The sequence below is a fragment of the Babylonia areolata genome, chromosome 2 (genome assembly GCF_041734735.1).
Source record: "Babylonia areolata isolate BAREFJ2019XMU chromosome 2, ASM4173473v1, whole genome shotgun sequence".
NCBI classification, from domain to species: Eukaryota; Metazoa; Mollusca; class Gastropoda; order Neogastropoda; family Buccinidae; genus Babylonia; species Babylonia areolata.
Genome location: NC_134877.1, coordinates 39284133 through 39296632, shown reverse-complemented (window position 1 = coordinate 39296632; position 12500 = coordinate 39284133). Strand labels below are relative to the sequence as shown.

The 12500-nt window shown below is 45.8% G+C and overlaps 1 protein-coding gene across 1 annotated transcript in view; it reads left to right on the top strand.

Moving 5' to 3' along the window:
- LOC143277414 (uncharacterized) overlaps positions 1 to 6467 on the top strand; it is a 24281-nt gene extending 17814 nt beyond the window's left edge. Inside the window, exons 10-14 of the mRNA XM_076582218.1 lie at positions 177 to 371; positions 3034 to 3207; positions 3844 to 4033; positions 4674 to 4780; positions 6219 to 6467. Coding sequence (XP_076438333.1) covers positions 177 to 371; positions 3034 to 3207; positions 3844 to 4033; positions 4674 to 4780; positions 6219 to 6467 — 915 coding nt within the window. The remainder of the gene's footprint in view (positions 1 to 176; positions 372 to 3033; positions 3208 to 3843; positions 4034 to 4673; positions 4781 to 6218) is intronic.
- Positions 6468 to 12500: the final 6033 nt, after the last annotated feature.

The window sequence follows — 12500 nt, the reverse complement described above, 5'->3', positions numbered from 1 at the left end:
CTCTCTGACTAATGAACAAACAAACAAAAACAAAAACAAAAAAACTCAAACGGGTTTTCCAGGCCCTTTAAATTTGCGGAATGGCAGGGCTTTTACTAGCTATGATAATTATGAATGTTTTGATTCGATTCCCTGTCAACCTTGATGATTAACGCCAACACGGCGTATTCACACAGGAGATCAACAGTATGTACGCCTGCCTGCTGAAGGGTCTTGGGGCCTCACAGGTTGTGTTCCAGCACATCAGCACAGCGCCTCCATCCGACCCCAGCGGCGAAGGGGCCGTCTCCAAAGACCGCTTTCAGGGAGAGATCGAGTTCCGTGACGTGTGCTTCACTTACCTCTCCCGGCCTCAGCAGCCTGTTCTCAATGTCAGTGACTGGGTGGGGGTTGTGAGGGGTGAGGGGCTGGCAGGGTTTGGGAGGGTTTGGGTGGGGGTGGGTGTGCATGCATACGTTGTATATGTGTGTGTGTGTGAGTGAGTGAGTGAGTGAGTGAGTGTGTGTGTGTGTGTGTGTGTGTATGTGTGTGTGTGTGTGTGTGTGTGTGTGTGTGTGTGTGCATTTTACTTATATTTACGATTTATTCCCTTGATGCTTTTGTTAATGTATTGTAGTACAATACCTTATGGTCTTAACGTGTGTGTGTGGGGGGGTGGGGGGTGGGGGGGGGGGGTGTGCGTGCGTGCGTGCGCGCATGTCATTTTTAGTAATCTATACCCTTTTTTGTTGGATGTTTTCATTTGTAAATATTGTTGTGCAATACCCTATTGTCTTAACATGAGTATGTGGGTGTGCGGAGGGGGGGTTAGTCTATCATCATCTATTGGGAATTCTTATTTGACTAGTTTTAATCTCTTCTTATGTTGCGCATGATGATTTTATGCCAGTGTTTACAACGAGCCTGTGATTGCACAACTTAATTTCCATGTGGATTAATAAAGTGTTTTTGATTTGATATGATTGTGTGTGGTGTGTGTGTGTGTGTGGGGGAGGGTTGTTGCTGCTGCTGATGGATAAGGAGGGTATGGATGTGTTTGTGTGTGTCGGATGTGGTGTGTGGTGTGTGTGTGGTGGGGGGCTGCTGCTGATGGATGAGGAAGGTATGGGTGTGTTTATGTGTGTCAGATGTGGTGTGGGATGCCAGGGGTGCAGTGTGTGTGAGGGATGTGGTGTGGGGTGCCAGGGGTGCGGTGTGTGTGAGGTATGTGGTGTGGGGTGCCAGGGGTGCGGTGTGTGTGTCGGATGTGGTGTTGGGTGCCAGGGGTGCGGTGTGTGTGTCGGATGTGGTGTGGGGTGCCAGGGGTGCAGTGTGTGTCGGATGTGGTGTGGGGTGCCAGGGGTGCGGTATGTGTGTCGGATGTGGTGTGGGGTGCCAGGGGTGCGGTGTGTGTGTCGGATGTGGTGTGGGGTGCCAGGGGTTCGGTGTGTGGGTCGGATGTGGTGTGGGGTGCCAGGGGTTCGGTGTGTGGGTCGGATGTGGTGTGGGGTGCCAGGGGTGCGGTGTGTGTGTGGGATGTGGTGTGGGGTGCCAGGGGTGCGGTGTGTGTGTCGGATGTGGTGTGGGGTGCCAGGGGTGCGGTGTGTGTGAGGGATGTGGTGTAGGGTGCCAGGGGTGCGGGGTGTGTGAGGGATGTGGTGTGGGGTGCCAGGGGTGCGGTGTGTGTGTCGGATGTGGTGTGGGGTGCCAGGGGTGCAGTGTGTGTGTGAGGGATGTGGTGTGGGGTGCCAGTGGTGCGGTGTGTGTGTCGGATGTGGTGTGGGGTGCCAGGGGTGCAGTGTGTGTGTCGGATGTGGTGTGGGGTGCCAGGGGTGCGGTGTGTGTGTCGGATGTGGTGTGGGGTGCCAGGGGTTCGGTGTGTGGGTCGGATGTGGTGTGGGGTGCCAGGGGTGCGGTGTGTGTGTCGGGTGTGGTGTGGGGTGCCAGGGGTTCGGTGTGTGTGTCGGATGTGGTGTGGGGTGCCAGGGGTGCGGTGTGTGTGTCGGGTGTGGTGTGGGGTGCCAGGGGTGCGGTGTGTGTGTCGGATGTGGTGTGGGGTGCCAGGGGTGCGGTGTGTGTGAGGGATGTGGTGTGGGGTGCCAGGGGTGCGGTGTGTGTGTCAGATGTGGTGTGGGGTGCCAGGGGTGCGGTGTGTGTGTGGGATGTGGTGTAGGGTGCCAGGGGTGCGGTGTGTGTGTCGGGTGTGGTGTGGGGTGCCAGGGGTGCGGTGTGTGTGTCGGGTGTGCTGAAGGAGGTGAGTCGATCATGGTGGTAACGGTGCTGTTTTCGTTGGTATATTGGTGTGATTAGTAGTAGTAGTAGTAGCAGTAGCAGTAGTAGTAGTAGTGGTGGTGGTGGTGGTAGTATTCTTTATTCATTTTTTTTGTTTGTTTCCTTTCATACTATTCGACTCATTCTTCTGACTATTTTTATCATTCTCTATGATTTGCTCATTTCCCTCCACGTTCTCCCATCTGTTTATACTCGCCCGCGCCCGCAAACACACACACACACACACACACACACACACACATGAATATTCACTCACATCCGCACACACACACACGCGCGCGCGCACGCACGCACGCAGGCGTATATGTATATGTACACGTAGGCAAGCATGCATGCACACTAATTAAATGCATACGTTCGCACATACTCATCCACGCACACACACACTTTGCACTTTGCAGATAAGAGATGCTCAAAGTGATAAGTATTTCCTGCACTACTGACTGCAGCTGAATGACAGTGACTGTGAAGTGTTGATTGAAAATGTGTGTGTGTGTGTGTGTGTGTGTGTGTGTGTGTGTGTGTGTGTGTGTCTGTCTGTCTGTCTGTTTGTCTGTCTGTCTGTGTCTGTCCGTGTCTATCTGTGCCCGGCTGTCGGTGTGTGTGTGTGTGTGTGTGTGTGTGTGTTACGAGCGAAACGTCATTTTCATATAATCATTTACTTAGCCAGTCTTTAATTCTCATCCTTTGATCCCTTCTCCCGTCCTCTCTCTCCCGCCCCCACATTCCCCCCCCACCCCCACCCCCACCCCCTCCCTTCAGAACATGTCGTTCAAGGTGGCCCGGGGCGAGGTGGTGGCCCTGGTGGGTCCCAGCGGCGGAGGGAAGTCCACTTGCATGTCCCTGCTGCAGAACTTCTACCGGCCCTCCTCTGGGCAGGTGCTCCTGGACGGGGTGCCCGTGCACCGCTACCGGCACCGTTGTTTGCACTCCCAGGTTAATCTAATCAGCCTGCCAGGGTGGTTTTTTTTTCCTGCTGTTCAGTCTCTTTCTCTCTGTCTTTCTCTCTGTCTCTGTATTTCTCTCCCTCTCTCTCTCTCTCTCTCTTTCTCTCTCTCTTGATGAGAGACACACACAGAGAGAGAGAGAGAGTGTGTTTGTGTGTGAATGAGAGAGAGAGCGAGAGTGTGTGTGTGTGTGTGTATGTCTGTGACTGTCACTTTCAGTGGGACTACCCCACCTATAGGCTGGTGAAGGCATTTTGTAAAAAAATTCGTGTGATACTGGCCCATATTCTCTTCTTTTAACACGACCACAATGTAAGATCGTGTGCAGAATATTTGCCGTTGAGTTCTTTTATTCAGAAGGTAGCAACAATGAAATACCAAAGTATCAATTCACTTCAGTCTCTCAAGAAGTTCGTCACTGCGTTTGGGCACTGCACCACATCTGCTAAGCAGATGCCTGGCCAGCAGCAAACCCCAACGCGCTAAGTCAGGCCTTGACTGGGGTAAATACACAAAGAAAGAAAGGAATGAATGAATGAACAATAATGATAATAAATAAAGAGATAAACAGATAAATAAATATTCATTACATATGCCAAAGAATCAAGTGTCGGTCTCCCTACAGATGGCGTTGGTGGGGCAGGAGCCGGCCCTGTTCTCGTGCAGTATCCGAGATAACATCTGCTACGGCCTGGAGGCATGCGCAGAGGAACGCCTCACCTACGCCGCCAGGCAGGCCAACGCGCATGACTTCATCTGCCGCATGGCTGACGGCTACGACACCACGGCGGGAGAGAACGGCTTTCAGCTCTCTGGTATTTCAAAACAGGATATATCGATGAATTAATTAATGATTTTTTTTAATGAGGGAATTGTTTCGTGAACAAAACATGTGTTGTCGTTTTTTGTTGTTGTTGTTGTTTTTATTACACCCTGCAATGGTTAGCGATCTTGTCTCTAATCATTTGTATGGTATGATTCACTATTGTATGTATTTATCATGAGAGGCGCCTTAAAGCCTATTATATGGGGAGTTTGCGCCATATAAGTACAATATATTATTATTGTTAGTATTATTGGTTATATTCCTGTTTCTTATTTATAGAAGGTGTATTTTTAAAGGCGCTTAGAGCCGCAGGGTGAGCGCTGTACAAATGTACATTTTGACCATGAGTGTCATTATTGATATTAAGATGATGAAGAATGCTCACGTATGAATGTATCGTGTTGTATTGTATTGTATGGTATGGTATGGTATGGAATTGTATTGTATTGAATAGTATTGTATTGTATTGTACTGAATGGTATTGTATTGAATGGAATTGTGTTGTATTGAATTGTATGGTATTGTATGGTATGGTATGATATTGTATTGTATTGAATAGTATTGTATTTCACGGTATTGTATTGTATTGTATTGTATTCCATGGTATTGTATTGTATTGTGCTGTGCAGGCGGTCAGAAGCAGAGAGTGGCCATTGCCCGAGCACTGGTCAGACAGCCGGCCGTTCTGCTGCTGGATGAGGCCACCAGTGCTCTGGATTCCCAGTCCGAGGCTTTGGTCAGTTCCGCTGGTCGTCACGTGTGTGTGTGTGTGTGTGTGTGTGTGTGTGTGTTCGTTCGTTCTTTAGTTTAACGTCTTTTCACTGTAAGTGATATTAGACGAGGGTAGGAAAAAAATCGAGTGGGAGGAGGGGGAGGGGGGGATTACTGTGTACGCATGCGAGTAAGTGAAAGTGTGTGTGTGTGTGTGTGTGTGTGTGTTACATATAGAAAATGATTGATTTAAGTTTTGTTAAAAAAAAACACAAAAAAACATAATATAACATATTTCAAATGAAAAACTAACAACTATAACAGCGAACCAACTGGACTATTTAACAAGGAGTTGAAAAAGTCATACATTAGCAATGGATTGCTGAAGATCGTCAACACTGAAGATGATTTCAGTTCAGGGATTTGAGACTTGAACATATCGCAAGTTGGTATATGATCGGCTGTTATGTGAGCACCACAGATGCAAGAAACATTACTGACATATTTTGTTCTAAAACAATTCATTTTCCATCTGCAGATTAGAGAAATGATTTGCCTCTTATGAAAATCATTATGGTAATGTTTTCCCATGAAACCATACATTTTCTGTATGTTCTTATGTAACTCCGAGTTACCGATGTGTTTTTCCTCAAACTGAAATTTTGACCATTGGACTTTTTCTACCATGGTGTAACATTCCTGTAGTGAAAGCTAAATATTTAAATCTAACTCCTTCGTGGAGCTTCTAGCTCCTTTTTTTTTTTAGCCAAAATGTCAACTTTTTTATTATAGTAAAAACCGCAATGAGAAGGAATCCAGCAAAAGGTTATGTGAGAGCCTCTTAATAAGAGCTCGTGAATCAAATGGTTAATTTCAACAATGAGTTCATACCTAACCGTTTCTTTTATAAGTTCAATAGCGTGAAGAGCTGATTTAGAATCAACACAAAATAGAATCTGAAATATAGTTTTCGGAAAGGATATCATGAAATTTAACGCCACTAGAATTGCTAATAGGCTTGATCCATTATTAAAAAGCATCAAGTGTGTTTGTGTATGTGTGTGTTGTGTGTGTGTGTGTGTGTGTGTGTGTGTGTGTGTGTGTGTGTGTGTGTGAAGAAGAAAGTAGTCCAGAGGGACGAGGTAAGGGTATATACATTCATACACGTCCACACACTCGTCCACACACAACACGCACGAACACGCAAACACACACACGTTCACACACACACGTTCACACACACATACACGTGCATGCGCGCACACCCCGACACCCCCCCCCTTCCCCCCTTGCCCCCCACCTCCCCCTCCACACACACACACACTCACGCTCACACATATACACATACACGCGTTGGTTGACTAATAACTGTTGCTGTCTTTTCCTTTCGTAATAATAATAATATATATATAACAACACTTCTTTTCTCTTCCCCACTGATGATGATGGTCTTTTCCTTCCAGGTCCAGGAAGCCCTCTTCAGAAGCGCCAGAGGCCGCACAGTGCTCATCATCGCTCATCGCCTGAGCACCGTGCAACAAGCGGACCGCGTGCTGGTCATCCACAGAGGTCACGTAGTGGAGGAGGGCACGCCCTCTGACCTCCTGGCCCGGGGAGGTCTGTTCACGTCCTTGGCGGAGAAGCAGCTGCTGAGAACCACCACCCCGGGCGACTCAGGGCTGCTGCTGCTGCCCCCACGGACTTCCAAATAGATTTTGTTGAAACCCGTGGTGCTGCCTCTCCCGGTGACGCTACCCCCAACCCCTCACCCCCCTCACGCACACACACACACACATGGACAGACATGCAGGATCCCCCACACCCCTCGAACAAAGCAACCACTGGTGAATCAAGACCCCCAAGCCCTGAACAACACCGACCTTTGGAGACGTCAGCCAGCAGGTCGTTGAACTAAACTCTACCCCGGGCAACCAATGTGCCCATGGAGATTGTTGTGACGACATAGCTTTCTGCCCGCACGGTGATTAACCCTTTCACCGCCAGTCAATTTAGAGTGCAAAATTCCCTTACGCTATCAACACAGAAAATATGGTATCTAAGAATAGCGAGGGATTCCCCCTGCGATGTGTAGAAAATATGGTCTGTCCAGCCACTGAACATTAAGAGCAGTATGTTCATGGAATACAGACCCATAATCTGGTCACCCTTCAGTGACATGGGGCCTCTACCTAGCTGCTGCATAAATGCGAGTCTGGCAGTGAAAGGGTTAAAAAAAAAAAAGAGATCATTCAGACATAATGTGCCATTGTTGTCAATATTGTGTTCAGTGCAAATATATAGAGAGATGGATAGATTTATCTATTTAATTAATTATTTATTTATTTATTTATATGCATGAAAATGTGTCAATACTGTGTCATGTGGAGTGATGGCCTAGAGGTAACGCGTCTGCCTAGGAAACAAGAGAATCTGAGCGTGCAGGTTCGAATCACGGCTCAGCCGCCAATATTTTCTCCCCCTCCACTAGACCTTGAGTGGTGGTCTGGACGCTAGTCATTCGGATGAGACGATAAACCGAGGTCCCGTGTGCAGCATGCACTTAGCGCACGTAAAAGAACCCACGGCAACAAAAGGATTGTTCCTGGCAAAATTCTGTAGAAAAATCCACTTCGATAGGAAAAGTAAATAAAACCGCACGCAGGAAAAAATACAAAAAAATGGGTGGCGCTGTAGTGTAGCGACGTGCTCTCCCTGGGGAGAGCAGCCCGAATTTCACACAGAGAAATCTGTTGTGATAAAAAGAAATACAAATACAAATGAATGCAAACATACAGTGTGTGTAGAGTGTGTATGAATGTTTGTGCTTGTGTATTGGCCTCCGTGTGTGTGTGTATGTGTGGACTAGAACTCAGAACTCATTTAACTGTCGCAAAACCCATCAGAGGAATTATGGACACTATAAACTAAACACTGTTATAGTGTGCCGGCAGTGTCACGTACACCACCCCCACCCTGTTCTCTTCCCTCCCCATCCCTTCACCTCCCCCACCCCCTCACCCCATCCCCCTTTCTTATCTCCCTCCCTGCTCCGTCCAGTCCAAAATCCCAAAGAGGGATTACAAGTCACAAGACCCAGGATGTGTCACCTGGATGCCCCAGGAGCTAGGTTTGCCCACACTACAAGAGTGACGGCAGCAACAAAGGCTTGTCACACTCTTTAAAGTGATAGAAGGCCAGGTTCCAGCTCTATCACCTGAGGAATTCCTGACCCATGCAGACAAAACCAAGAGGACGATCAAAATGAAGACTTACACAGACCATGTGGCAACCAACATCATCGCCAAGCACATGCACAACAACAGCTGCGGCTACAAAGTCCCCCAGACAAGTTCAGAGCGGTATAAATATTAATTCCTTGTCAGAACAGTAGCAGACTGGAACAAACTGGAGGAGGAGGTTGTACAGGCACGCTCCATCGCTGCATTTTCTGAAGCATTGGGCAGAGCGCCCTTGGCTGCCTCCCAGGAGTAAATCAACCGCTCCCCTTCCCTGCACTCCCTCTTACCCACTGGTATTTTGGGGTCAATCCTTGTTGGGCTGTGAGTACATGACTTGTAATGGTTTTTATGTAATGTTGATAACTTAGTTTTGTTTAGAACAATGTTTTTTGTCAGTGAACAGCCAGTTTAAGTTGATCTTGTGGCTGCTGGAAAGAAAAGGGGTTAATGGAGGGAAGTACTGGCCTAAATCTTTTGAGCCCCCCTCCCCTCCCCCCTTCCATTTTGTTACATATATCTTGTTCTCATTTTTGACATAATTGGTAGTGCAGTGATATGTCAGTGTATTGTCAGTTGTTGACTGACTGTGGAAACAATGAAAGCACTGAAAGATGAGAAGCCATGGAGATGGTATGTATGTAGCAGGTGTGTATCATATTTTGGTTTTGCTACAACTAACGTGGGTTTGATGTACTTTGATGCGTTATTTATTGTGTATATAGTAGGTGGTGTTGGTTCATTGTGAACTGAACAGATGTATAGGCTAACAGTAACACATTGTCAGTGTGTGTTGAGGATTTTTCATGTGTGTATGCACATTGGGGTAACTGCAAGTGTTGTGGAACACATGTTTGACTTGGTAGTTGTGATAACATGTGTAGGAGTTGTGCTATGTGTCAGCGGTTTACTTTGTTCAAAGTGGGAAAGCACATTCTAATTTGGTTAACAAGGAGAGCACTGAGGGTCAATGTTATGTTATTGCACATAGTTAGTTGTTTACTAGAGATATGTTGGTAGCAATGATTTCCATACATTTACTTATGTCAGTGGGCTACTTTGTGAAGACAAAGAGGATATTTGTTTGGTTATGGTAACACACAGTTTTATTGAAAGATGGGTAACATGAGTTGAACACAGGGTTGTATTGGTTAGTGATGTTTTGTGCACAGTATGGTATGTCACTGTTGGTGGCAGGTAATCTTGATGAAGCTTGTATTACCTCACCTAGATTTATGTGTAAGAGGAGTGCATACTGGTGGACATGTGGTGAAAGGTGCTGAGAGGGTATAAGCCTTTTGTCTCAGTGATGTCCAGATATTTGAGATTTTATCTGACCTGGGTTTTGGTTGTGTGTTTGTGTTCCATGCGTGCTGCATGTAGGAAGTGCTTAAAACAACGTGTGCTGCTTGTAGATGCTGCTTTAAGTGTAGGGTGAAGTGCTTTATGTAGGGCTGTGTGTTGCTTTTGCTAAGTAGGGTGAACTGCTTAGTGTGTGTGCGGTATTGTAAAGTAAACACTATAAAAACCACTCCATGTGGCCCTACTATTGGTGTGAGGAGAGCAAATTGTGAGTGCAAGTGTTTGCGTCATCGATCGATTCAGTATCACCCCTCTCAGTTCCCGCCCTTTCGAACCTTTTTACAACACAAAAACAAACAAAAAGTAAAAGAACTAAGTTGTGAGCACATGCAGGATATTCCACAAGACATAGATATGGATTGCTAACTTTATATATTGCATTCGTATATATATTTTGCCAGTTCTGGATGGATATAACTTAGTGGCAACAGAGAACTCGCCTTTTGGATTATTGTGTTGCCAGTGCCATCTGGCCAATGATTCGAAGACTGGGAATTAACTGTCAAAAGTAGGCGAGATCTCAAGTCAGACTACGCATACACTCGTCCAGAAAATGCAGTTCATCCTCTATAACTCCACATATCACATGCTTGCCTCAAATAGCTATCTTCTTTTGATTCCATGATGTGCACCCAGAATGATATAACCTGACACACTGCGGTCAGACAAATGGGGTATCTGCCTAACTCTGCCAGGACTGGTGATTTAATTGATCTTTTGTGTATGCCCATTAAGCACCTACAGAATTTGACATGTACATTTTCTGACGGGCATTTAAAATTGGTTAAACAGCATAGAGGGCGTGGAGGAGTTTGTCGCAGTTTGATTGAATGGAAACGTCACTTCAGCACCGTAACTGAGAACTGGGGTGACTAAAGTGCCAAACAGTTGCGTCATCACATCCATCTTTACTTCTTTCCCTCGTACACTGCGTTTCAGAGCATACGCTTCTTTGTTTCCTTGTTTGGCTAAGTGGTCTTTCGCAAGATGAAAATTTCCATTCTTATAAATAATAACTCCCAAGTATTTGTATCTATCCGCCATTTCGATGCAGTCATCGCCACATGAAAAGAGCACTGGTATTTTGGGGTCTTTTTTGTGAAAATTACATCTTTTGTTTTGTCCCTGTTAATTTTAAGCCCCCGTTGAATACAATATTCATGTAGCTAGTTTATTTTGTTTTGTAGTCCTACTTTTATTGTCGAGAGCATCACAATGTCAAATACATATAACAGATAAGGAATTTTAGTCTTGGTTGCTTCGTTGATGTATGGTGAGGTGTCATCATGTATAGTCTCTTATGTCATAAATGAAAATATTGAATAGCGTGGGGCTAATAACATTTCCCTGAAGCACTCCCTTTTTAACTGCGACAGAATCTGTAAACCCATCGTTTGATTTACCACATACAATTGAATTTTGGTACATATCTTTTATAATGCGGAAACATTTTCCATTTATCCCAATTTTGTTTAGTTTCAAAAGAAGTGCATCATACCATATATTGTCGAATGCCTTATTAAAATCAACAAAACAGCTGTAGAGAGGCTCATTATCATATGTGTGTGTGGGGGGGGGGTGGGGGGGGCGGGAGTGGGGTGGTCGGGGGGTGGGGGTGGGGGGGGGGGCGCGAGGGGGAGGGACGAGGGGGGAACGAGCGAGAGAGAGGCACGGGAGAGAAGCAGACACACAGACAGGGAGGAAGGTATAGATAGGATGCAGGTAGGCAATTACAATCAGACCTATATATATATATACAAAGAGAGTGGAGAGGGTGGGGTGGGTGATAGAAACAGAGAGAAAGAGAGAGATGCATGCATCCATAATGGCAGGCACTGTAGTAGAATGGACCGACCCTTCCTGTAGCTGATCGCCTGATAGCATGAGGCGAACGTTTGACGCGCGCGGTAGCCATTGTACTCCCCGCCTTCAGTTAAACAAGAAAGCCGAAAGAGCATCGTGCTGGTTTGATAAACACACTGTTATAAGCCCTGTATCTCTCCTTGATACGCCCGTTGGAAAGTTAGGATGTATTTGCACCATACATCCCATCTTACCAGCTACAAATCCTCGAAAAGAAATTTAATTGGATTGAATTGCAGTCTAACTGTAAGTGGTAATTAATGTTTTGTGTGTTTGTTCAGGTGTGTGTATGTGTGCAAAGTAGCCATAAGGACATACTGGGCATGCATGTTTCTTCTTTTGTTATGATTATGTTATATATACATAAAAATCAGCTGCAGTGAATGCATCCGTTGTGTTGCTGTAACTTGCAATGGAAAGAATGAAAGTATACTACAATATTATCAACAGACAAAAGAGTTATTTTCTGCGAACGGCGAATCTGCCACAACAAAAATGAAGCTATTTGTTGCTGTCCTTGTCAGTATCTATTCTTTCTGTTTGCCGTTCTTTCTCTGTTTCCATACATATCTTAGTCCTCCTTCTGTCTTCTCTCCCCCGTGCCTGCCTTCCTTGTCTTTTTCTATCCTTGTCCCGGTCTTTCCTGTCTCTTTCTCTGCATCATTTTCAGTCTTCCTTTATTCACCTGTTTTTTTGTGTGTGTGTGTGTGTGTGTGTGTGTGTGTGTGCGCGCGCGCGCGCGTGTGTGTGTGTGTTTTCACATCTGGGGGGCGTCCAGGATTCTAACCAGCAACTTTCTGATTGCCAGCTCGGCGTCCGACCAAATTAGCCACGGCCACGCAGACACCTAAACAGTACAACCATAAAATCAATTTGTGCCTCCTGCATTCGCTGCAAAATTGCATTCACCAGAACAAAACAAAAACAACAACAACAACAACAAAGAAAACAAAAAGAAAAAAAAGAAAAAAAAAGAAACATGTCTTATCTCAATCCAAAGAAAGGGAAAAGACAGCGAAGAAGGATGGTGAAAACGATAAAGAAGAGAGAGGGTTGGAGAAACAAACCAAGAGAAGAAGAAGACGAGATGAATAACGACGAGGAGAAGGAGGAAAAAAAAGAATGATTGAGAGACAGATCTCGGGTTCGGTGAGGAAAGGCAAAAAAAGAAAGAAATAGAGTAGAAATAAACATGTCATGAATGAAAGAAAAGAAATCGAAATGAGATAAAGAAAACGATATGTGAGGTAATGGTGATTAATGGGCATACAGCTCCGCCCCCCT